Genomic DNA, 22,471 nt, shown 5'->3' on the forward strand with positions numbered 1-22,471 from the left:
ATGATCAAGAGCCTCTGCACAGCCACAGACCACAGAGACAAGTGGAATGAAAGCAAGAAGCCGGTGGAATTCTCACAGGATCTCAGCAGACTGACGAGGTAACAATGTGGCACAACACAAAGGTCAGAGGGCCTGTGGCCAGCAGGGTAACGGCCCCAAAGACCCACGTCTTAATCACCAGAACTGCTAAGTATGTCACCTCATAGTAAAGGGACTTAGCAGGTGGGATTAAGTGAAGGCCCCGAGGTGGGGGTGACCCTGGGTTCCGTGGAGGAGGGGCCGCAGGCTGGGGAGCCAGCGCCTCTGGAAGCGGAAAAAGGCCCTGGGGGGACCCGCCCTGTTCAGGCTTGTGTTTAGCCTCAGTGAGACCAGAGTCAGACTCCTGACCTCCAGAAACGTCAGAGAACATGTGTGTTGTGTTAAGCCTCTAGTCTGTGGTCACTGCTACGGCAGCCCCGGGAAACGCCTACAAAGCCCCTGCCCTGTTCGTCCCCAGTGCTTCTGCACCCCCCGCAAGGGAGGAGCCCACTGCCAGGTTACAGGGCTGGGGCTCCACTCCGTCCACCTCCGAGGGGAGGGAAGGGTGGTCACATAGCCACCACCTGCTCAGGGAGACCTGGCTTCCCACCTGGGGCCTCCTTCTCAGAATGCCACACCCCCACTCCCCCCAACCCCTCCCCCCTCCCCCCCACCCCCGCCCAGCAAAGGGCTCTAGGATGTCCCAGAGACTTAGAGGGAGCAGGGGTGGCTTTCCCTCATGCCTGTGGGGGTCAGCTGTCCACTGGGACACCAAGGTAAATGGCACCTTAGCCAGGGTCTACCTGGGTCCCCAGCTAGGTGGGGGCCTCCCTGCCCCCCCATCTCAACACACAAAGGCCTGGGCTGAGCTCCTGAGTGCCACAGTCTCCCGGGGCTCCTGCCTCCCCTGAGCTGCAATGATTACTGTAACAGAACCTTCTAAGACAGCTGGGAAGAGGCAAGGAGATGTAAAGGCCCAGCTCAGAAATCTCTGCTGGAAACAGAGCAAAGGCGGCCTGCACAGAAGGCAGCTCCCGGCTGTCCCAGCAGCAGAAGCTGGTGTGTAGCGGGTGGTCAGCTCAGAGATTCCAGAACGCGGAACGCACGGAACGTTCAACCCCGCCTGCAGGGCCCATCCATTGCTCTCAGAGGGGCCTTCCAGGCACTTGCCCACTCAAGCCCTGCAAACCAGCAGGGGGCAGGCTGCTAACAGGGGAGGTTCGAGGGACGTTCAGGGCCCATGGCCCCAGGGACAGACCCCACACAACGACACTCTGAGGGTGCCACCCCCACAGGTGAGAGCAGGAAGCTCATTTCTGGAGATGCGTATCCTTCCATCAGCAACCGAGGCTGCCCCTGAGGCCAACAGGGGCGAGGCCAACAGATCTCAAGCAGCCAGCACCCCTCAGCTATTGCCTGCTTGGCCATAGGCCCCACCATATCCCCAAGGGGCCACCCAAAGGCACCCCCAGGCCTGCCTGGCCCCCATGAGCCCGTCCGCAGCCCCTCCCCATGGCCTGGCCACAGGCCGAACGCTCACCAGGACTTGGGCTCCCCGAAGTGCAGGTAGTTGATGCTGTACAGGTCCATGTCCTCCGTGTGCCAGGCGAAGGTGGTCTTCCACATGCCGAAGTACAGATAGGGGGTGTTGACGCCCTCAATGATGGTGCCACACTCACGCTCCACCATGTCCAGGATGGTCCGCAGGCTCCCGATGTTCCACTGGGCCACATCCTGCAGGGCGGCGCAAGCACACGGTTGGCGGCCGGCCACCCCAGGGCCCTGGCCAACCCCAGGGGCAGGAGCACAGGAAGGCCAGGGGGCAGCCCCACAGAGGGCCGAGGGCTAGTGGTCAGTCCCAAACCTGCTGGCCCCAGCCTCTGAAACCCACCCTGAGACACCGGCTCCTCGCCCTGGGCCAGGCAGTCGGGCAGGACTTTCTCCGGATTCCACACTGAGCTGTGCATTAATCACAGGCAGTGAAGGCCATGCTGTGAAGGCTGAGGTTTGGTCATGAATAATTAACGTGCCTCAAAGTCAATGACACGGAAGGAGGAAGACAATCGTGGAGTGGAGCTAGCTCAGCAAAGGTGCCAAACAGCCCTTCTGGCACCTTCTGCCAGAGGAGACAGGGACAGCTTTCGGAACCAGGCAAACGAGGCCAGAACGCCTGCCCCCGCTCGACTCACCTATTCCTAATGCCACAAACAGGTCCCATCTTGTCATGAGAGCTCATAAAATACACACCAATCACTTTCTGGCCCCTGGAGAACCCTCCCAGCCTGCCGAGATGCTTAGTGAGCATCAGCAGTCTCTCCGTCCCAAGCCCACGCAGCCCCACCTCCCACTTGTACCCTCCATGTCACAGGTCCCTGAACCAGCGGTTGGTCCTGGCAAGGCAAGCCCTAGCAGAAGCCCGGACACAAGCACAAGTCACAATCAACCAAGGAACACAAAAACAGATAAATTGGATTTCATCTAAGTCAAAACTCCTGTGCTTTAAAAAAAACAGCATCAAGAAAGCGAAGGAGAGAATTCATGGCACCGGAGAAAATACACACGGTCACCTACCAAGTAAGAGACTTGTCTCCTCTCTGAAGATCTCTTGTAACCACAACAGGAGGGCAGCCCGGGTGGCTCAGCGGTTTAGCGCCGCCTTCAGCCCAGGGCCTGATCCTGGAGACCTGGGATCGAGTCCCACGTTGGGGACTGCATAGAGCCTGCTTCTCCCTCTGCTGTGTCTCTGCCTCTTTCTTTCTCTGTCTCTCTCTGCCTCTCATGAATAAATAAAATCTTAAAACACACACACACACACACACACACACAACAAGAAAACAAATAACCCAATTAAAAAATTGGGAAAGAGTCTAAATGGATGTTTCTCCACAACAAGATGTACCCGGATCACAAGCACGTGAAAAGATGCTCAACATCATTAACCAGCAGGAAACCTATCAAAACCCCAGTGCCACATCACTTCACACCTGCTATGACAACAGGCAGGGGCTAAAAGGCCACAGGTATCCATGAGGATGGGGAGGAAACCGGGCCCTGGGACACTCTCTGCTGGGGACGGGAAACAGGGCGACCTCCGTGGGAAAGCACAGGCAGGTCCTCAAGGTAAACGTTCATGGCCAAAAAGTGGAAACAATCCAAGTGAACGGATAATGCAATGTGCCCCCCATGCGTGGGCACGTCACTGGGCGTGAATAAGAGCAAGGGGCCAACATGCACTGCACCAGGACAGATCTTGAGCCCACGATGCTCAAGGAGGGAACCAGACACAGGAGGCCCCATGGTGTGTGATTCCACACGTGTGACACGTCCAGGACGGGCTTCTCCACAGATGGGAAGGGGGCTTGCGGGGGCCGCCAAGGGGACAGGGAATGACTGCTGATGGGGATGGGACTCCTTTTGGGGCTCATGGAATGTTCTGGAATTGGTTGTGGTGATGGCTGCACAGCTCAGTGAAATTCAGTAGAAACCACTGAATTGTATGCTTTACGTGGGGGAAATGTGTGGTCCCAATAATGCTTTCTTTCAAAAAGGCACAGTAAGTCAGACAATGGACAAACGAGCCAACAAGCCCCACTAGTGCTAACTCTGTAGAACTCCATGGAAAAGAACAGCTCATTTGACAAACAGGCACGTGACTTCACACTCATCTCAAACACAACACAAGAACTTTAGCTCTTCCAACCCGTCAGCTGTCAGGTTGGATTCGCTTCCTAGAAGTCATGATTCAGAGTCCAGGAAGCAGACGGGCCGTGGGCTGGCACGGGCTGGCCAGCACTGGCCCACGAGCACCAAGCTTCGTCCCAACTGTGGTCAGGAGCACAGAGGGCCCGGACTGGACACGGAGAGTGGGATGGGGACGGGGACAAGGCTCCCAGCCACTGAGCTCCACGGTCCCCACCTGAAGACAGGAGGAGGACAGAATGTCACAAACATCAAGAGTAACACTCCCACAGTGCTCTCAGAGAGCAGGAGGGGGAGTACACACGGCGGCCTGCATGGGGAGGGGGCTCAAAGGGGGCTTGGGAAGCCAGGTCCCTCTTGTGGGGCCAGGAGGCCTCGAAGCTAGCAAAGAAATGGGGAGCAGAGGCAGCGCTGGCGTCTGGAGGCTGCACATAGGACCAGCAGCCTCCCCCCACGTGGATGGACCCAGACGGACCCCACAAAGCCCAAGGACACAGCCCCCCGATCCCCCATGCAGTCTGCGCCTTGAGTCTGGCACAAAGGCAAGCACCTCGTGCTGCCAAATGCTCCTATAACCATAAATGGGGTAACTACTCACAGTCCTGGAAAGTCTGAGGCCCAGTGATGGGTGAGCTGCACCCCAGCTGAGGCGTGTCAGGGGCAGCCTGGGAGATGGGGCTCCCCCTCCTGTTAAATGTGTGTGTGTGCCCACAGGGCCTCTGGGACCCCGTCCTCCTGCCCTTGCCACATGCAGGGGGTGCATGCAGCTCTGCTCTCAGGAGGAGGAGGCCTGGCCACTGCTCTGGGATCAAGGCCACGTGGATGAGCTCAGGGAGAAGCCGAACCTTCCTCGTCCAGGACGCCCTTCCTGGAGGACAGCCACACACCTGCTGTACCCCTTCGCATGGATGGAGAAACTGAGGTCCAGGAAGGAGGCAGGGCCAGGAGTAAGCTTCATCTCTGACCTGCTGGGTTCTTGGGGGCGAGCTCCCTCTGAGCCTGATGCACCCCCCTCAGCGGAACAAACCTGCCCACAGCAGGAGCCAGGACCCTCTAGCTGCAAGGCCAGCGGGCTGCAGAGCAGACGGGCTCCCCCAGCTGGGCAAACTGCTGAGACCCATGCAATAGTCATACCTTTCCAACACCTTTCAGGAAACACAAGTCACTGCCTGTCCTAATGGGTGCAGGAGGCTCCTGACCCTTCTGGGGGCGGGGGTTTACCACCCACCCAAGCCCAGCACTCAGGAGGCACCCCCAGCTGCTCTCACAAGGAGCAGGGCTGAGTGCATAGAGTATTCCAGCAAGAGATGACCTGCAGGGTGACGGTTCAGGGCAGGGAGCAGAGATAGCAGCTGAGGGGCTGCCCAGAGAGAGCCCAGAGCACAACACGCATAGGAGAGAGTCAGGCTGAAGAGCTCAGAAATCAACCCATCTTCACAGATCCATCCCAGGGTTACCGGGGGCCCCATATAGTAATTAACCATCCCCTAAAAAGCATGGATCCCACTCAAACCTCCATCCGCTGAACAGCAGCATGTCTGTGGGGCCTCCACGCTACGTCTCCACCAGTGTCTGGTCTACACCCCTGGACCAGCCAAGGCCAGCATGAGGCCTCAGGGCTGAGGAGCGAGCAGGGGCCCCCTCCGTTGCCCCCAGTACCCCCAGGACCCTCCCAGCCCAGCAAAGGGGCTAGAGCTCAGGGCATCGGGGTTCCCTAAAGACAGAGTGATAGGAATTGGAGAGGAAAAGCACTAGATTGTGGATGAGGAGGCCCCTGGGAGAAGGGAAGAAATGCTCGATGTCAGCGTCATATTCGAAGACCGCTCTGTGATGGGGCTTAGGTCACCTGCAGGCTACCTGAGCTCAGATCAGGGTGGGAGGGGTGGACAGTTTCGTAGGAAAGATTCTGTGAATTGGGGTGCCTGGGTGGCTCAGTCGATTAAGTGTCTGCCTTTGGCTCAGGTCATAAGATCGAGTCTGTGTGGGGAAGCTCTGCTCAGCGAGGAGCCTGCTTCTCCCTCTCCTCCCCACTCATGCTTGCTGTAGCTATCTCAGTCTCTCAAATAAAAATAAAATAATAAAATAATAATAAAATAATAAAATAAAACAAAACAAAACAAAATAAAATAGGATTCTGCAAATCAAAAACACACGCAGAGTCCTCCTTTCTTTACCCTGGGACTCGGCACGTGGTTGTACCAGAGCCCACGGCACTGCACCATCCCTGTTCAAGATCAAGTCCCCTTCGCAAACCTTTCCCTCCACCGTTTCCCAGGCAACGGCATCCCTCACTCCCCACAGAACCTCTCGGGGCCCCAGGTACTCACATCATCATACAGAGAGCCGCTGATGTCAGCCCCATAGATGGGAGACACGAAGGTGAGGTTCTTCCAATACTTGCGTTCCAGGTCATCGAAGTCCTGGTGCCGTGGGGTACAGTACCTGGCGAATGAACAGCACAGTGAACGTGGCCGCTCTGTCCCCACCTTGGGGCACAGCCCGGAGAACAGAGGAACACTGGGAGAGCGTTTACTTGGGACTGAGGAGGTGCGGGATGGGCAGGAGGCCCCCTGGAAGCACACCCACTCATCCCATCTTGCCGGCCACCAGGGCCTGGGGCACCCAAGTCAGAACACACCCCAGGGACAGCAGGAGCAGGGGAGGGACGCAGGTTCCGAGGGTTCTCAGCAGGACGTCCCTCTGCTCTACAGCACTCACCAGAGGCCGGGCAGGTGTCAGGGGCCGGGGTGGCAGAAGGCAGACACCCCGGCCTGGTGGGATGCTTATGCTTGAGTGTGAAGGGACGGCCGGAAAGGCACAAATTTCGGCAAGTGAGGGACGCGTGGGGTAACACGGAACAAGGAATGAACGGCAGAGGTGTGTGCCCAAGTGAGCCCGAGTGCGTGTGCCATGCATGCTCACAAATGCACTGGCGTGCAAGGGAATGTGCGTGAGTGTGCCCATGTGTACGGGGCACTGAACCGAGGGACGTCACCTGAGGACACGTGTCAGGGAGCCCTTCCCCAAGGAGGTGCCATGGGGCCTGAGATGTCACAGGAGGCTGCCAGGAAGTACTCCAGGGACGGGAGACAAGGGTAAGTGCCCACTGCGTCCCAGGGCCAGGAGCCGCGGCCGAGGGCGCCGCTTCGGGGGCAGGGAGGCCCTCAAGGTGTGCTTCCACCCCAGAGACGGGCTTCGGGGGCCCCCCACCCCCCGCCTCACTCCCAGCCACATACTTCTCACTGTTGGCCAGGCGGCGGTACTCCCCGACCGTCATGGCCTTCTTCTGGATGTTGTACTGTGTGAAGAGGCCTGACTGGCCCGTCACCACCTGCTGGATGGGGGCCGGGATGACCACGTCGTCGATGTCATCGTACGTCTGCCTGGGCTTCCACTCCTTTGGGGGGATGATCTGCGAGATGAGAGGGGAGTCAGCGGCGCCCCCATACGGGACACGCCGTCCTCCCCCAGGAGACGGGCAGTAGCTTCCTAGGACTGTGTCCGGGCCCCACACCGCAGAACACCAGGAGCCACCAGGGCACACTTTCTCAAACTCCCAGGTGACCCATGCGGGGCCACAGGCACTGCCCCCCGTCGGGCCCTCTGAGCTCAGCGTGGGCTCAGAAAGCTGGGAGCGGTCCCCCCCGGAACCCAGGGGCCAGCCCCCATGCACACGTGCGTGATCACGAGGTGAGTAAACAGGTGGGCTGCACGGGGCTCCCACTCTCTTGCTTGGGCAGGTACTCTGCTGCTGCACCCCCCACCACAGAAGACAGTGCTATGAGCCTGGTTCGAGACCACCCGGGCCAGGCTGGGGGCCGAGACACCCACCAGGGCCAAGCACAGCCCTGGGTGCTGGGGGCAGGGTGGGGAGCACCAGAAAACAGAGACCCGTGAGGGGCTGCCGCCGTGGGAGTGAGCAGATGCCAAGACTCCGTAAGGGGCAAGGAAACAGCAGGCAGGGCACAAGTCCTAGGTGCAAAGACAGAGAAGGGCTGGTGCAGCACCAGAGGCAGGAGAGTAAGGATGCCACAAAGCCGAGGGGACAAGACCTGAGAAGGCCACCTCTGGCGACCACCCCCCCCCCCCGCCCCTCACCAGGAGAGCACCTGGAGGGCCTGCAGGCGGCGAGGCGGGGGGTGGGGGTGGGGGGACTGGGTCTGTGCCCAGCTTACCAACAGGCCTCTGGCCCTCCTGCTTCCCCTCCTCTGCTGGGCATGGCCGGGGCCTCCCAGGTGCCAGGCTGGCTTCTGTGACAGCCCTGGGGACCCCCACGGGCTGAGCTCTACCAGTCCCCAGCAGGTGTCTGCAAACACCAGATCTCCCGCCAGGGCGCCCGGAGGCCACTCCACAGCTTTGGAAAGGGGCACTGAACCAGCCTGTCTTCAACATGTCATCCAAGACAGGGGAGGCCAAGACCTCACCCAGCTCAGGGTCAATGAGGGAAGACACCACCCCGATGCCCGAGTTTGTGGGCGGCTTCCAGAATGGCTAAAATTCATTTACCATCCCCAGGATTCCCCTCTACCCATCGGGGCAAGAATGTGTTTTGCTTGGCAACGAAAACAGTCTCTGGTTGTCAGTTACCAAACAGAAAGGTGCTGCCTCCACCAGCAGCACTCCTGGATTTACTGACAGAGATAACCAGATAGCAACGGCAACAGGAGGAAGTCAGGGCTCCCACCCGGGGTGATCCTGCCCCCAGAGGACACTGGGCGATGTCTGGAGACAGCTGTGGCTGTCACGAATGGGGGCTCCTGGCACCGAGTGGGTGGGGCCAGGGACGCTGCGCGGGCCCCCCGGTGCCCAGGATGCCCGATGGGAACAGCCGCCTCACTGTCAGCAGTGCCCAGGCTGGGAACCCTGATTTTAGTTAAATGGGGACACGGCTGCTCAGTCAACGCTCTTTCCGGGGCCATCCCCTCTCCCTACTCTGCGCCCACAGCTGCAATAAGCAACTTGGGGTCCCCACGGGTGCTACGAGGCCTCCTGACAACGGGGTGCTGGGGCCACCCTGTCAGTTGGCGGTTTTCTTAGATTTCAAGTGAGAAATGTGAAGAGTCCAGTGACTAACACACTCGAAACCCAAAATGCAAAAAAATATAAAGGCAAAGGGCCTGTGGCTCCAGCTTGGGAGCCGCTCTCACAGGGGAGAGGGTTGTGGGCCGAAGGGCTCTCTCACCACGTGGGCGGCACCTCCTCTTTACAGAGAAGCCCACCCTTCCTCCTGCGGGAAAAGGACTCTGGATCTGCCCCCATCTGTGTTCGCCAGGGGGGCAGGGGAGCTCACCCAGCCAGTCCCATCAGAGGAAGCCCGTCCAGAAACCACGGCTGTGAAATGAACCAAACACATCACTCCCAAATTTTCGGCTCCCTCCTGAGAGCCTTCGGCTCCTCTGCTCACCTATCCCATCCCTCGCGGGCCCCACTGCACAAAGACCTCTGACAACCAAGGAAGGAAGCTTCCGGCATGCCCTAAGCAGGTTCTGAAAAAGGCACGGGATGGAGAGCCACTTCCAGCGGGTCTAGGACCCCAAACCCTTGGGAAAATCAGCGTGCTGGACCTGAATAGCCATCCGCACCCAATTCCACTGGGCCCTACAGAGCTTTGGTGGGGGGTGAGGAATACAGCTCTGATGAAACTAGCCCTACCACCTCGCACTCGACACACAAAGAAGGGCGGTCAAGACCGGTGAGACCAGGGTGAGGGGCTGGCTCTGCAGAGCTGGCTCAAGCCAGCAGGACACCGTATCCCTTCTCCAAACAGGCCGGCAGCCCTGAGAGGAGCAGGGGTGGCCAAGGCCCCATTCGGTGCTTCCCAAGCCCCGCCTGTCCCCTCGGAGCAGCAGGGAGGCTGCCCAGGGACCTGAGGTCCCAGCACGCGGGCCCTGCCAGGTGTGAGAAGGGACGAGTGTGCACGCGTGGTCGCTGGGACTCTGCAATCGCCAACATCTATGAGCCTGTGCAGAGGTGCAGGTGCGACTGAACCCGTGCCCGCCCCATGCTGCCCCTCCCTCCCCGCACACACAGGAGACCACCAGTCACAGAAAGCAGCAAACAAAATCCCACTTAAGAAGCTGAAAAGGAGGGCGTGTGGGTGGCTCAGCCAGTGAAGCATCTGTCTTTGGCCCAGGTCATGATCCCGGGGGCCTGGGATGGAGCCCCACATCGGGCTCCCCGCTCAGGGGGAGTCTCCATCTCCCTCTCCCTCTCCCTGCCCCACCGTGCTCATGCTCTCTCTCGCTCACTCTGTATCTCAAATAAATAAACAAAATATAAAAAATAAAACAAAATCTTTAGAAAAAAAAAAAAGCTGAAAAGGAGCACATAGAACAAAAGGCAGAGGAAAAACAGACCCAGGAAACTCCTGCCTCAGGAAACGTCCAGCCCAGTTTCCTTCGATCCAAATAAATCAGCAAAAAATGACTCCACTGGTGTGAGAGCTCCGAGCAGGAACGCTGGGGCTCAATGGAGAAGCACAGAGGCCGAGGAGGAGACGAGCCGGGAGGAGCAGAGGCAGGCAGAGGCCTGGGGGACCGGCTCGCGTGGACATGGAGCCCGCGGCCACCACAGCACCGCAAACAGAAAGCTCCAGAACCAGCCAGGGCCGGGGGCCAGCCAGGAGAGTGGAGCCTCAGACAGTGATAAAGAAGGGCCGGAGGGGGATGAGAGCTACGAGGCCTCAGGCCACCCCAGTCAGAGCCGAGCAGGACAGCACCTCGCGACACCTCCCAGCACCAGGGACAACCCGAACCAGAAACAGAAGGGCGGCTGCGTCCCAGGCAAAGCAGAAGCAGGCCAACGACATGAGACACGGCAGAGGAGGCCCCCCCCTCCACCCCTCAGAGCACCGGGGACCCCCCACAGCAGGGACCCTTGATGGGTCGGAACAGGCAGGAAACTGTCCCCCAACAATGGACGCAGGCTCGTCAGCCAGCCAGACAGAAAACTCAGAGGGTTTTTTTTTGTTGTTTGTTTAAAGATTATATTTATTTACTCATGAGAGAGGCAGAGACACAGGCAGAGGGACAGCAGGCTCCATGCAGGGAGCCCGACGTGGGACTCAATCCCAGGTCTCCAGGATCAGACCCTGGACCAAAGGCAGATGCCCAACTGCTGAGCCACCCGGGCATCCCCCAGCTGAAGGAGTTTAAAGGGAGAAGCAGGGACGCCTGGGGGCTCAGAGGTTGAGCTTAGGGCGTGACCCCGGGGTCCTGGGATTGAGCCTCACATCAGGCCCTCTGCTCAGTGGAAAGTCTGCTTCTCCCTGTGCCTCTCCCTCTGGATCTCCTGCCACTCGTGCAAGCGCACACACGCGCACACTCTCCCTGAAATAAATAAATAAAATCTTTAAAAATAAATAAAGGAAGCAGCAAAGCTAACAGGACGATGGGGGCTCTGGTTCCCGACTGTCCGCAGAGCAGGACGCTGTGTCCGTGCCAGCGCGTGTGCGTGAACAAAACCAGGAGGGAGCGGCGGGAAGCAGAGGCAGCAAGCGGCCTGCCCGCCAAGTGTCCTTAGGGTGAGTTCACAGGCATGACCACAGCCCGTGCAGGGACAGCCAGGGCCTCTGATGCTCCTAACAAAACCCCCCACACCAGGTAGGGGCAGGAAGGCAGGCCATGCCCCTCCCCACCACCACCAGGTGGCAGCAAACTCAGCCCGGGGCCAAGTCCCGCCCGCAGCCTGCTTTTGTGCAGCCCTCGAGCCAAGAATGTGGGGTGTTGTGTTGTTTTTTTTTTTTTCATTTTCAAATATGGTTAGGGAAAAAATAACAAAAGAAGAATGTTTTGGGACCAGTGAGAGTCCCAGGAAACGCACAGTTCAGCGTGTGTACTGGCACGCGGCCATGCCCACTGACTGGCTCAAGGGTGTCGCGGGTGACAGAGCTGAGTGGTGGGACAGAGACCACCCTGTCCGCAGAGCCAAAAACCCTTACTATCCAGCTCTTGGTGGAAAAAGTTCAGCGACCCCTCAGTTTAAAGAACAGAGAACTGGGCAGCCCCAGTGGCCCAGCAGTTTAGCGCCGCCTTCAGCCCAGGGCGCGATCCTAGAGACCCAGGATGGAGTCCCACGTCGGGTTCCCCACGGGGAGCCTCCTTCTCCCTCTACCTGTGTCTCTGCCTCTCTCTGAGTGTCTCTAGTGAATAAATAAATAAAATCTTTAAAAAAAAAAAAGAAAGAACAGAGAACCAGGCACCTTAGGTAACAAGACGGGCACACAGGCAGCCACGAGAACTCAGGACAAGCAGGTAACCAGCCTTCCAAACAATCGGGCGACCAGGGCCCTCGCGCAGCTTCCCGTTTATAGTAAAAGCAACACAGGCTGTGCTTGTCTGTTTGCTGTCACCACGCGCACACACGTCCGTGCACAGAAGTGACATGCCACGGAAGGAGACCCAGTTCACAGTGACCCGTTTCCCCGGAAGCCTTCCCCCCCACTCCCAACACCCTCCCGCTGCCACGATGCCCTAGGCACCTGTGCCCCCAGGGCCTGGCCCCAGCCATCGGCTCATTCCTGCACACCAGGCCTACGACAGAGCGCGGCACACGGGAAGAACTCCGTAACATGTGATGTCAATGACATCAGAGCAGCTCCATGGACACAGTCGTGGGCCCCCCTTCAGACACTGTCACGCCAGGCCGGGGGTCCCGGGGCCCAAGGGGGCCGAGCCGGTGGAAAGCGGCGCTGGGCCCAGGGCATCACCCACCTTGGCCAGGCCCGCCCGGTGGGCTCCCTGGGACTCGATGTAGGCCACGTATTTGTTGAAGTCCTTAAATTCCTCCATGGTTGGGCGAAACGTCATGATTTTACAGCTCGGGTTCTGAGCCCCATGATCCTCAGACCCCATGGCTGCCGCGGAGAGGCTGTCACACCTGCGAGGGGAGGACAAGAGAGCGTGAGCGCGTCAGTGTCGCCACCGTCCCGGACACGCTAAAAATACCCGGGCCTCGGCAAGACAAAGGCAGGGGGCCGCGCAGTGAAGCTGGGGCCGGAGAGGAGCCTGGGAGCAGACTCCATCTCTCCCCACTGGCACAAAAAACCGAAATGACTGCAACTAATTAAAAACAGAGGCGCCCTAGTTCTCCGAGCCAACGCAATACTGGAAGCCGGAGCACTAATTTCAAACCAGGGGCCCTGAGAAATAAAAGCTTTCCTTATCGGGGCCTTTTTATCTAGGTTCGCCGGCATCAGCTTCTACCCGACGCGTCTACTTCGGAGCCGGATACCCACACCGACAGCAGCCCGTGGCCGCCTTCCGAAGGTGAGTGAGGCTGCGTGTGAGGGCGTCTTGCGCGGTGCGGTCCCCCCAGCAGCAGGGGAACCCTGCCCCGGGCCCTGGCCTGGCAGCTGCCGGCGGAGCCCAGACACAGCTGAACGCTGGAGCGGCCCCCTCCTGTTCCGGGAGTTAATAAGGGGACCCGGTGAGGCAGTCGGTGGCCCACCCCAAGCAAGGAGGGACTTGGGGACCGACTCCGGGGCAGTGTCCCTATGGTCAGACTAAATTCTCCAAAACTGAAGATGGCCAGACTCCTCCACAATTTGGAAAAGGTCAGAACCCAAGTGCATACAGACCTGACAACCTGGAAGACAAGCAGCCGTCAAGAAAGCTGGGCAAAGGGGGGCAGGCAGTCCACCGTCCTGGACGGGGGGCTTCGGGTCCCCCACACGCCGCAGCCTCCCCGGAGGCACTCCCCCGGGCGGGCGCTAGAGGGCAGCAGGAGCCCAGGAATCGCGCTAAGGCCGGCACTGTCTGCCGGGCAGGTTCTGGGAGCTCCAGGTACCCCTGCCAGGCCCTGCCCTCAGCACCCCATCCCCACCTGGGGTGGCGGAGCAGGAACCAGGGGGACAGCGCCAAGGCCATGCGCTGATGGCAGACTGCCCGCCGGCAAGGGCCCCTGTGGGTCCTGACACGGGGAGTCCTCACTGTCCTGGGCTGGGACCCCACCGTGGCCCTCTGCCCCGTGTGCACAGCAGTCCCAAGGCTTCTCCTTGAAGGGTAGCCACAAAGCCGGAGTGTGCATGGCAGGACACAAAGGCCCGTGACAGTGTGTGACAGCAGCTCCGGGTGGATCACAGGGAACCCGAAGGAAAACACAGCTTCATAAAGGGAAGGGGGTTGTCACGAACCTCCCTCCAAAGCAGCAGGCACCACAGGAGCCGGGCCACAGCCAGGCTGCCCACCCGGAGGCTGCCCCAGCGGAGGCCAGACCAGCCCCTGGGAGTGACCACCACGCCATCCCAACCCAGCCCCCTGCAGCCAGGCCCCAGGACCCGCATCCCCACCCAAGCCCCCAACCCACCTGCCCTCTCCCCTCCAGCCCAGATGCCACCACATGGGACTCACTTATTGGCTCTGTGGCTGGCAACAGGACACTGGGGGTCTGTCCTGGGGAGCTCATGGCCAGGGCGGGGGGATGGCCTTGACTCTCACTCTCCTGCAATGTTAGCTTTAGCGCAGACTGAGCTGGGCTGTCAGTTGTGGAGGGAGCCGTCAAAGGGCAGGGTGACTTCCCCAGGCAGGGACCTCAGATGAGACATGAGATACCAGCTCCAACTTGGGGAGGACAAGCCGCAGTTGGGGTTCATCGGCCTTCCTCCGCCCTCAGCCTACAGGCCAGCCTACACTCCTGCTAGCCCCCCACACCCCGCCACCCCCACCAGCCTCCCACCGCCCTGCTCCCACCCCCCGCCCAGAATTTTCCATACCCACCGCACAGTGTAGTGAGCCCTGGGGGGATGGATCCCACTGACCACCGATCCTTTGTGGATGAGCAACCCCGTCTGTGGCTGGACATGATCACCCTGGGGGTGGCCTCTGGTCCTAAGACTGGGAGTTAATAAGGGGACCTGGTGAGGCAGTGGGTGGCCCACCCCAAGCAGGGACGGGCTGCCCCTGGTCCTAAGCCCTCAGCCTGCCGTGGACAGTGCCCAGGCTGGGTGGCCACGGGCACATCAGCACTCAACAGTCCCCAGCCCTGTTGGATGTGACTGATGCGGTGACTTGTCCATTCCATGTGGTAATAAGCTCGTTGTGCGTAGCTCGCTCAGGCTACGGGGGAAATCGTGTGCCCAGGCCACACACAGGTAGGTGGCAGAGCCTGGTCCCCCGCCCAGCAGCTCCCATCCTTGACTTGGCTGGTCCTGGCCGGCTGGCTGCTTCTCCTCCCAGGCTAGCTCGCGGTAGCCTATGGGGGAGGGCGCGGCTCCTCGGAGCGCCTCAAGACAGGCTGCGTTGCTCCGAGGGGGGGCCGCCTCTGGCCTGTCCGCCGCCCAGGAACAATGGTGAGAGGTCGCATTATGTTGTACGCCCGCCAGCTCCCCAGGACCAGCTTGTCCCAGGCAGAGCCGGGACAGCCCAGGGTCCTGCCCACACGAGCTCCCTCACACATCAAAACTCACGATGCAGAGATGAGCTTTCATCTAGGAGGTGGGAAAAGCAGATGATAAGACAGCAGGTGGGTTTTTTGCACACGCGCGGCCGGCCAGACACGCTTTTTCTACTCCAACCACCAGCATCATCTAGATTCAGCTCGGCAGTGGATTATGTATGATTTTTCCTGTCTTATTTGTGCCTTTGAAATGAAGGTTTTGAGTAGGTAAATATAAAGAAGAAAATTAAAATGGTTTATAATCCCAACACTCCATACCCTTGACACGTCTTTTGAAGGAAGGCAAATAAAAATCATATGTGTACATACTTAAGAAATGAAAAAGGAATCTCACCGAACAGCAGCTCTGGGCCAACCTCCCAGTTTACTGGCAACACGGTGGGGGCAGAGGACCAAGCAAGACCCCCCTCCCCCGCCAAGGGAATGTGCAGGCCAGCCCAGAAAGACCAGGGTGCTCTTCACAGGTCTGTGCTGTGCCAAAAAGCGGGCACACTCACAATGTAATAATACAAAGATAAACATCCCAGTTAAAAAGTGGGCAAAGGACTAAACAGACATTTCTCCAAAGAAAATACACAGACGGCCAATAAGCACATGGAACAATGAGCCATCAGGGACACGCAAACCAGAGCCATGATGAGAGACGCTTCACCCACCAGGACGGCCGTAATCAAAGACAGCAACCAGTGTTGGTGAGGATGTGGAGAAATTAGAACCCTGACACCCCGGGGGGAGACGGGGGGATGGAAAGTGAGGCGGCTGCTGAGGGAAAGGGTCTGGGGGTTCCTTAAAAAGTTACACATAGTGGGCAGCCCGGGTGGCTCAGCGGTTTGGCGCCTGCCTTTCAGCCCAGGGCGTGATCCTGGAGACCCAGGATCGAGTCCCGCGTTGGGCTCCCTGCAGGGAGGCTGCTTCTCCCTCTGCCTGTGTCTCTGCCTCCCTCTCTCTCTGTCTCATGAATAAATAAATGAAATCTTAAAAAAAAAAAAAAGTTACACATAAAATTACCAGATGACCCAGCACTTCCACTCGCAGAAATATCCCCGAGAGGAATGAAAACACGTATCTGTGTTCACAGCAGCATTACCCACGTGGCCAAAAAGGTGGAAACAACCCAAGTGTCCATAGATGATCAGATGCACACAGTGTGTCCATCCACACACAGGAGCGTCCCTCGGCCTCCAACAGGAGCGAGGTGGCCACACGCGCTGCCCTGGGGATGGACCCTGAGGAGCCCACGACACTTGGGGAGGGAACCAGACACAGAAGGCCTCAGAGCAGTGTAGCCCAGGCCGAGGACTGGGGTTTCCTTATGGGGCGATGGAAATGTTCTGAACCTGACTGTGGTGAGAGCCACATGACTCTGGGAATGCACTAGAGACCATGGAACCGGAGGTGCTAGGTGGGCAAAGCGTAGGTGTGAATCTAGCTCAGTGAGGCTGCTACCATCACCACCCCCTGCAGAGAGAGAGAGAGGTGGGTGGAGGGCGGCAAGAAGGAAAGGGGAAGAAAGTTCTGCCCCCGGAGACACGAGAGCAGGCTCTGCTCCAGTACAACACGCCCAGAGACATCAGCGCCCTATGCGCGGAAGCAGCACAGGCTTCGTGGAGACATGTGGGGACAAGTGGGGAGATCTGAACAGGGCGGATGTCAGGTGACACCAGGAAACGGTGGTGCATGTTTAGGATGCCGCTGTGTCCCTTAGGGGCGCGGCCGAGAGGCCTGTGATGCACTTTGTGATGCTTTGTTGGAACACGTGCATGTGTGTGAATATGGCAAAAGTGAGTGCGGCAGACGTGAGGGCTCGCTGCGCACCGGGCCCCTCCCATGTGGGCTCCCACTGGGGCTTGCACCCCACCCCACTGGCCCCCTGAACTGCGGCCATACACACCCTCTCCTGGAGACCCCATTCTCTCCGTCTCCTGTGCCGGGAAGGGGAGGACCATCCCTCTGGTGAGAAAGGTGCGCTGCTGGGGGAGCAAGGACGGGATTTCACCTTCAACCAGCTGGATTTGTTTCCATTCCACAAAACAACACAAAATTCCCCACGCTCATCAGCCTCGAAGGCACAAAGCTGGCAGGCGTCACTCCCTGCACAGCCCTTGCAGACCCGGCACAGGGCCTCGAGCAGCCCACCCACCTGCCCTGGGGCACGGGGGTTGGGGATCCTCCTCTACCTGCCTGCCCTAGGGTACGGGTGCTGGGGATCCTCCTCCACCCGCCTGCCCTGGGTTACGGGTCCTGGGGATCCTCCTCCACCCGCCTGCCCTGGGGTATGGGTGCTGGGGATCCTCCTCTACCTGCCCGCCCTGGGACACGGGTGCTGGGGATCCTCCTCCACCTGCCCGCCCTGGGGCACGGGGGTTGGGGATCCTCCTCCACCCGCCTGCCCTGGGGTACGGGTGCTGGGGATCCTCCTCTACCTGCCCGCCCTGGGGCACGGGGGTTGGGGATCCTCCTCCACCCGCCTGCCCTGGGGTACGGGTGCTGGGGATCCTCCTCTACCTGCCCGCCCTGGGGCACGGGTGCTGGGGATCCTCCTCTACCTGCCCGCCCTGGGACACGGGTGCTGGGGATCCTCCTCCACCTGCCCGCCCTGGGGCACGGGGGTTGGGGATCCTCCTCCACCCGCCTGCCCTGGGGTACGGGTGCTGGGGATCCTCCTCTACCTGCCCGCCCTGGGGTACAGGTGCTGGGAATCCTCCTCCACCTGCCCGCCCTGGGGTACGGGTGCTGGGAATCCTTTACCTGCCTGCCCTGGGGTATGGGTGCTGGGGCTCCTCCTCTACCCGCCTGCCCTGGGGCACAGGTGCTGGGGCTCCTCCTTGGCCGAGCAAACACCAGGGCTGGCCATGAAACACAAGGTTGGCTGTAAGCTCTGGAGCCGGAAGAGCCACGTCAGGGACTGACACCAGCACAGAATGGCGAGCAGGAATCTCAGTCAGGTAAGGTCAGCGTAGTCACGTGACCGAGAGCACCAGGTGGCAGGGGTCTGTTTAGACAGAAATTTGATATTGAACACGAGTGGGGCACCAGTCACACCGAGGTCTGGGGCAAGAGAAAATTCTAGGCAGAGGGAAGGATCCTGGCAGCGGCAGGGAAGGGGTGAGTGGACGGCCAGGCGCAGCAGGGGCCACGGGGCGGGGCGTGCGCTGCTCTGGGTTGACCAGGAAGCCACCGGGAGTTTAGGGCAAGGACACAGATCCCATGTACATCCTGAAAAGGCCCTGCTGGCTGTGGGCAACAGACTACAGGCAGGGCTGGCCTCATGGGAGCAAGACCCCGGCAGTCAGCCCCGACCCAGTCACCCCTAGCTTAACGCTTGGCTGTGGCTCTCTTGAATTTCTCAATTTAAAAAAAAAAAAAAAAGATTTCATTTATTTATTCATGAAAGCGACAGAGAGAGAGGCAGAGACACAGGCAGAGAGAGAAGCAGGCTCCATGTGGGGAGCCCGATGCAGGACTTGATCCCAGGATCATGACCTGACCCGAAGGGAGACGTTTAGTCACCCACCCCCCCCAGGGGCCCCAATTTCTTCCATTTTAGAATGAGGGGCATTGGGGTTTCACTTTCTCTGGGGCCCTGCAGGCTCTGCAGTCGGGCCTGGCTGCGGAGGGCCAGCGTGGGAGCTGGCAGGCAAGGGCAGATCTAGGGACAATAGCGATGAGAAGGAGAATGGATGCATTTTGAGGACAGAGGCAACAAAACTTGCCAAGAGTGAGGAAGGAGGAGCCGAGTGCAGGGACGGAGGAGATGGGGGGACGAGGGCGAGGTGGGTGGGAGAGGTTGGTTTGGACAAGATTGTGGTGAGCAGTAGAATGCCCACCCCCCAGACATCCATGTCCTAATGCCCGGAATCAACGGCTGTGCCCCCTTCCACGGCAAAAGGGATTTTGCAGGAGAGATGAATTAAGGACCCTGAGATGGGGATGATCCTGGATCCTCACAAGAGGGAGAGAGGAGAGACCCAACGTGGGGACAGAGGCTGGACGGATGCCAGGAAGCCACCCCAAGCCAGGGAAAGCGGGCAGTCCTCTGAAGCTGGAAAAAAAATCACAAAAATCAGTTCTGCCCAGACATCTCCAGAAGGAGCCAATCAATGCCTTGATTTTAGCCGGTAGGCCTCACTCAGACTCTGTGGCCTCCCAGGAGTGGGAGAGAAAAGAGTCACCAGGTTCACGCCATTGGTTCCAGCGGCCAGAGAAGCTCACACGAGATCAGGCGAGCGTGTCTCTGAGAAGCTCTTCAGGATTTCCGTGCATGTGACCCCCACCCCGGCCCCGTGAGACCCCCTCGGCTGTGGGAGCCATGGCCACCTCACACGTGGGCCCGCTGGAGCCCTCCTCTCCTCGGCCTGCTCGACGTGCTGCCACGCGCTCAGCACACAGGAGGCGCAGGCCTGGGCCAGGCTGGGGGCCCCCGTCTCCCATCCTGGCCGCTCCCCCAGGCCTGAGCCAGGCCCCACCACCTGTGCAGAGACCCGGCGGCCCCTGAAGCCCCAGCCAGCTGGGGGGGTCCACTGGGTTTAGTCTTTAACAGGAAGGGCGGCCTCTTGGCGGGTTCCCTGGCTATGACCAACCTCGACCCAGCCCACAAAACCTCCCAACAGCAGAAGAAAGCATCCTCTCTCTGCTCCTCATTCTGAGGCTAAGAGCAGGCAACTGCACGTGCCAACGGGCACTGACGTTACCACTCCAAGGGGCTGAACTGCAAGCATGGCAATTACATCTCAATACAGTTATTGATTTTCTAAAGGTCATTTGTCTCCTGACTTGATGCCCTCCCAGCCGCCTGCAGCCCATCCACCATCTAGGAGCCCGGCTGTCCCAGGCTGTCGCAGGCAGCTCCTCCCACATCTGGAAGAGGAACAAGTCGGCCCAGGGATGTGTCACAAGAGCAGAGGCTCTGGGCCGGGCGACCGGCGCTGCCTGCTTGGGTCTGGGCCACTCTCCGGGTCACGATCGCCTGGGCCCAGGGAAGCCCTCCTGAGCGGCTACACTGCACTGTCACCTGACCCAGGAGGGGCAGGGACTTGTGCATGGGGCGGGGGTAGGGGGGAGCGCAGAACCCTCTGAACTACTGGGGGGCACTACACCCCCACAGCTGCCACCTCCCCAGCAGCAGAGGCTCTCCCTGCATCTAGACTCCAACCCTGGGCAGAAGCACCCCCCATCCTGAAAGTAGGGGTGCCCGAGCCACAAGGGCTGCCCCAGAGCGTGGGTGAGAAACACCGAGGGATGGGTCTCCCACAGCCAGGTGACAGCCAGGACGGGGCTAGCACACACCCTGGGAACGAGGATCAGGGTCGAGATGACCGCCCCTACCCAGCAGTCAGCCCGGTTTTCTGACAAGCGGGCTCAGAGACTGACGCTAAGGGGTTACGGGGCCCAATGGCAGACACTTTCCAGAAGCCACGTGGGTGAACCTGCAGCACTGAGGTTTCGACGTTCAGGGCTGGAAAAGCACGTCCTCCGAGCAAATGCAATCTTACACGGTTGACTGCGAGGCAAGTCTAACCCCGAGAACTGCCTCCCTCCACTCGTCTTCCCAGGTATGAGACGCAGCATGCCACCGAGTCTGAGAGTTCCCTGGGGACCCCGGGCCCTCTCGGTGAGGCCTCTCCCCTGCCCCAAAGGACACCTCTCCCCTCACTCTCCATCCCAGGCCCTCGCCATCACCTGCTCCTGCGGGTCCCTGTGCCGGGAGGTCTGGCTGTCAAAGGAAGTTCAAACCTCCCAGCCAGCCCTGGGCTCCTGGCTCCCACCTCGGGAGAGCTTCTGGTGGCAAAGCACAGCTCCCAAGAGGGGGTGAGGGCAGAGGGGCCCCAGAACAGGATCAGGTCCCAGGAGGAGCCTCCGCGCCTTCACCAGGGATGGAGACAGAACAGAACCTACTGCGGAGCAGCGCCTGGGGTGCTCAGGTCATGATCCCATGGTCCTAGGATAGAGCCCCACATTGGGTTCCCTGCCCAGCGGAGGGCCTGCTTCTCCCTCTCCCTCTGCTGCTCCCTTGCTTGTGCTCTCTTTCTCAAATAAATAAATAATCTTAAAAAAAAAAAAAAGAACCTACTGCAGAGGTGGCACGAGAGCCCCCAACCACCATCAGCCCATCCCCCGTGGGCACCGTGTGCCACGAGCAGCTCCCCGAGGGCCGGATGCCCCGGTGGGTGGTCGGTGCACAGCAAGGAAGACAGACTTCGGGGGGTAAACCACCTGCCGCTCAGCTGCCCCCCGCAGACCCCAGAGTCACAGAACCCTCACCCTGCCTGCTGTCAGGCCCACGGCACCACAGCGGGGAGCTTCCTGTGCTGCCCCCCGAGCAGCAGCAGAACACGGGCCCAGGACGGCTCACAAGGGCGGGCGGGGGCCAGAAGTGCCCGGCACAGCCCAGGGAGGACACAGGCCCCAGAGACGATGCCAGACTTGATGGGGCTTGATCCCACAGGGCCGGCCGGCCTGGAATGGTCACAGAGACAGGACACAAAGCAGGCGGAGCGTCTCCCAGAGGCAGGAAGGCAGGAGGCCAGAGCCTAGAGAGAAATGCAAGGCCAAGGGCCGTGGGGAAGGCAGCTTAGCTGGCCAGGTTCTCTCGCCGAGGCGTGGTTGCTATGAGCAGCGGACTGATGACCAGCCAAAAAGCCCCAAGGAAGACTCACCCATAACCCTGTGCACTCAGGTCTCTGGTTGCTGCAACAAATTGCCACAAGCCTAATGGCTTAAAACATTGTAACTTTATTATCTTAATATTCTAGAGGCCAGAAGTCTGTCCTGGATGCATGCACGCTGTGTTCTTTCTGGAGATTCCCTGTCCTCTCCGGCTTCCAGAGGCGCCGCCTCCCAGGCCCGCAGCCCCTCCTCCGTCCTCACCGCGGGTCTGGGACTCCCCCTCTCTGCCTCCCTCCCATCATGACCCTTGTACTGACACTGGGGCCCCAGATGATCCAGTAACATCTCCCGTCTCAGGGGCCTTAGCCTAATCCCACATGCAGAGAGTCCCTTTTACCACGCGAGGGAAGGCAGCCAGTCACATGTTCCCGGGAGTGGGACGTGGGCACCTTTGGGGAGCACTATTCAGTCTACTCCAAGTGCCATGTGAAAAATCCATCAAGCAGAGAAAGAAGAAACAGTCACCACATCCCTCCAACCTGGAGACTGCTGCTGCGTGGCACATCTCGGGAACAGGAGCCCATCTGCCTACGCTCACTCAGACAGAAGCACTTTCTAGAAAATGGGAAATGCAACAGAGCTATAAACGGGTCTGCAACTCCTGTTTGCCCCGCAATCTAAACAGTCGTGGAGGGACGCCTCGGGGGGCTCAGCGGTTGAGCGTCTGCCTTCGGCTCAGGGCGTGACCCCGGGG

General features: G+C 59.7%; 1 protein-coding gene and 1 long non-coding RNA gene across 2 annotated transcripts in view; one reads left to right on the forward strand and one right to left on the reverse strand.

The window, feature by feature from the left end:
• Positions 1 to 22,471, reverse strand: part of KDM4B (lysine demethylase 4B) — a 137,992-nt gene that overhangs the window by 75,902 nt on the left and 39,619 nt on the right. Inside the window, 4 exon segments of the mRNA XM_072787714.1 lie at positions 1,559 to 1,752; positions 6,045 to 6,159; positions 6,954 to 7,129; positions 12,429 to 12,594. Coding sequence (XP_072643815.1) covers positions 1,559 to 1,752; positions 6,045 to 6,159; positions 6,954 to 7,129; positions 12,429 to 12,569 — 626 coding nt within the window. The 5' untranslated portion in view covers positions 12,570 to 12,594.
• On the forward strand, positions 1,029 to 3,143 carry LOC140611033 (uncharacterized). Its single transcript, XR_012012421.1, has 2 exons — positions 1,029 to 1,313; positions 2,387 to 3,143. It is a non-coding gene; the product is annotated as an uncharacterized lncRNA (long non-coding RNA).

The sequence above is a fragment of the Canis lupus genome, chromosome 19 (genome assembly GCF_048164855.1).
Source record: "Canis lupus baileyi chromosome 19, mCanLup2.hap1, whole genome shotgun sequence".
Classification (NCBI taxonomy): Eukaryota; Metazoa; Chordata; class Mammalia; order Carnivora; family Canidae; genus Canis; species Canis lupus.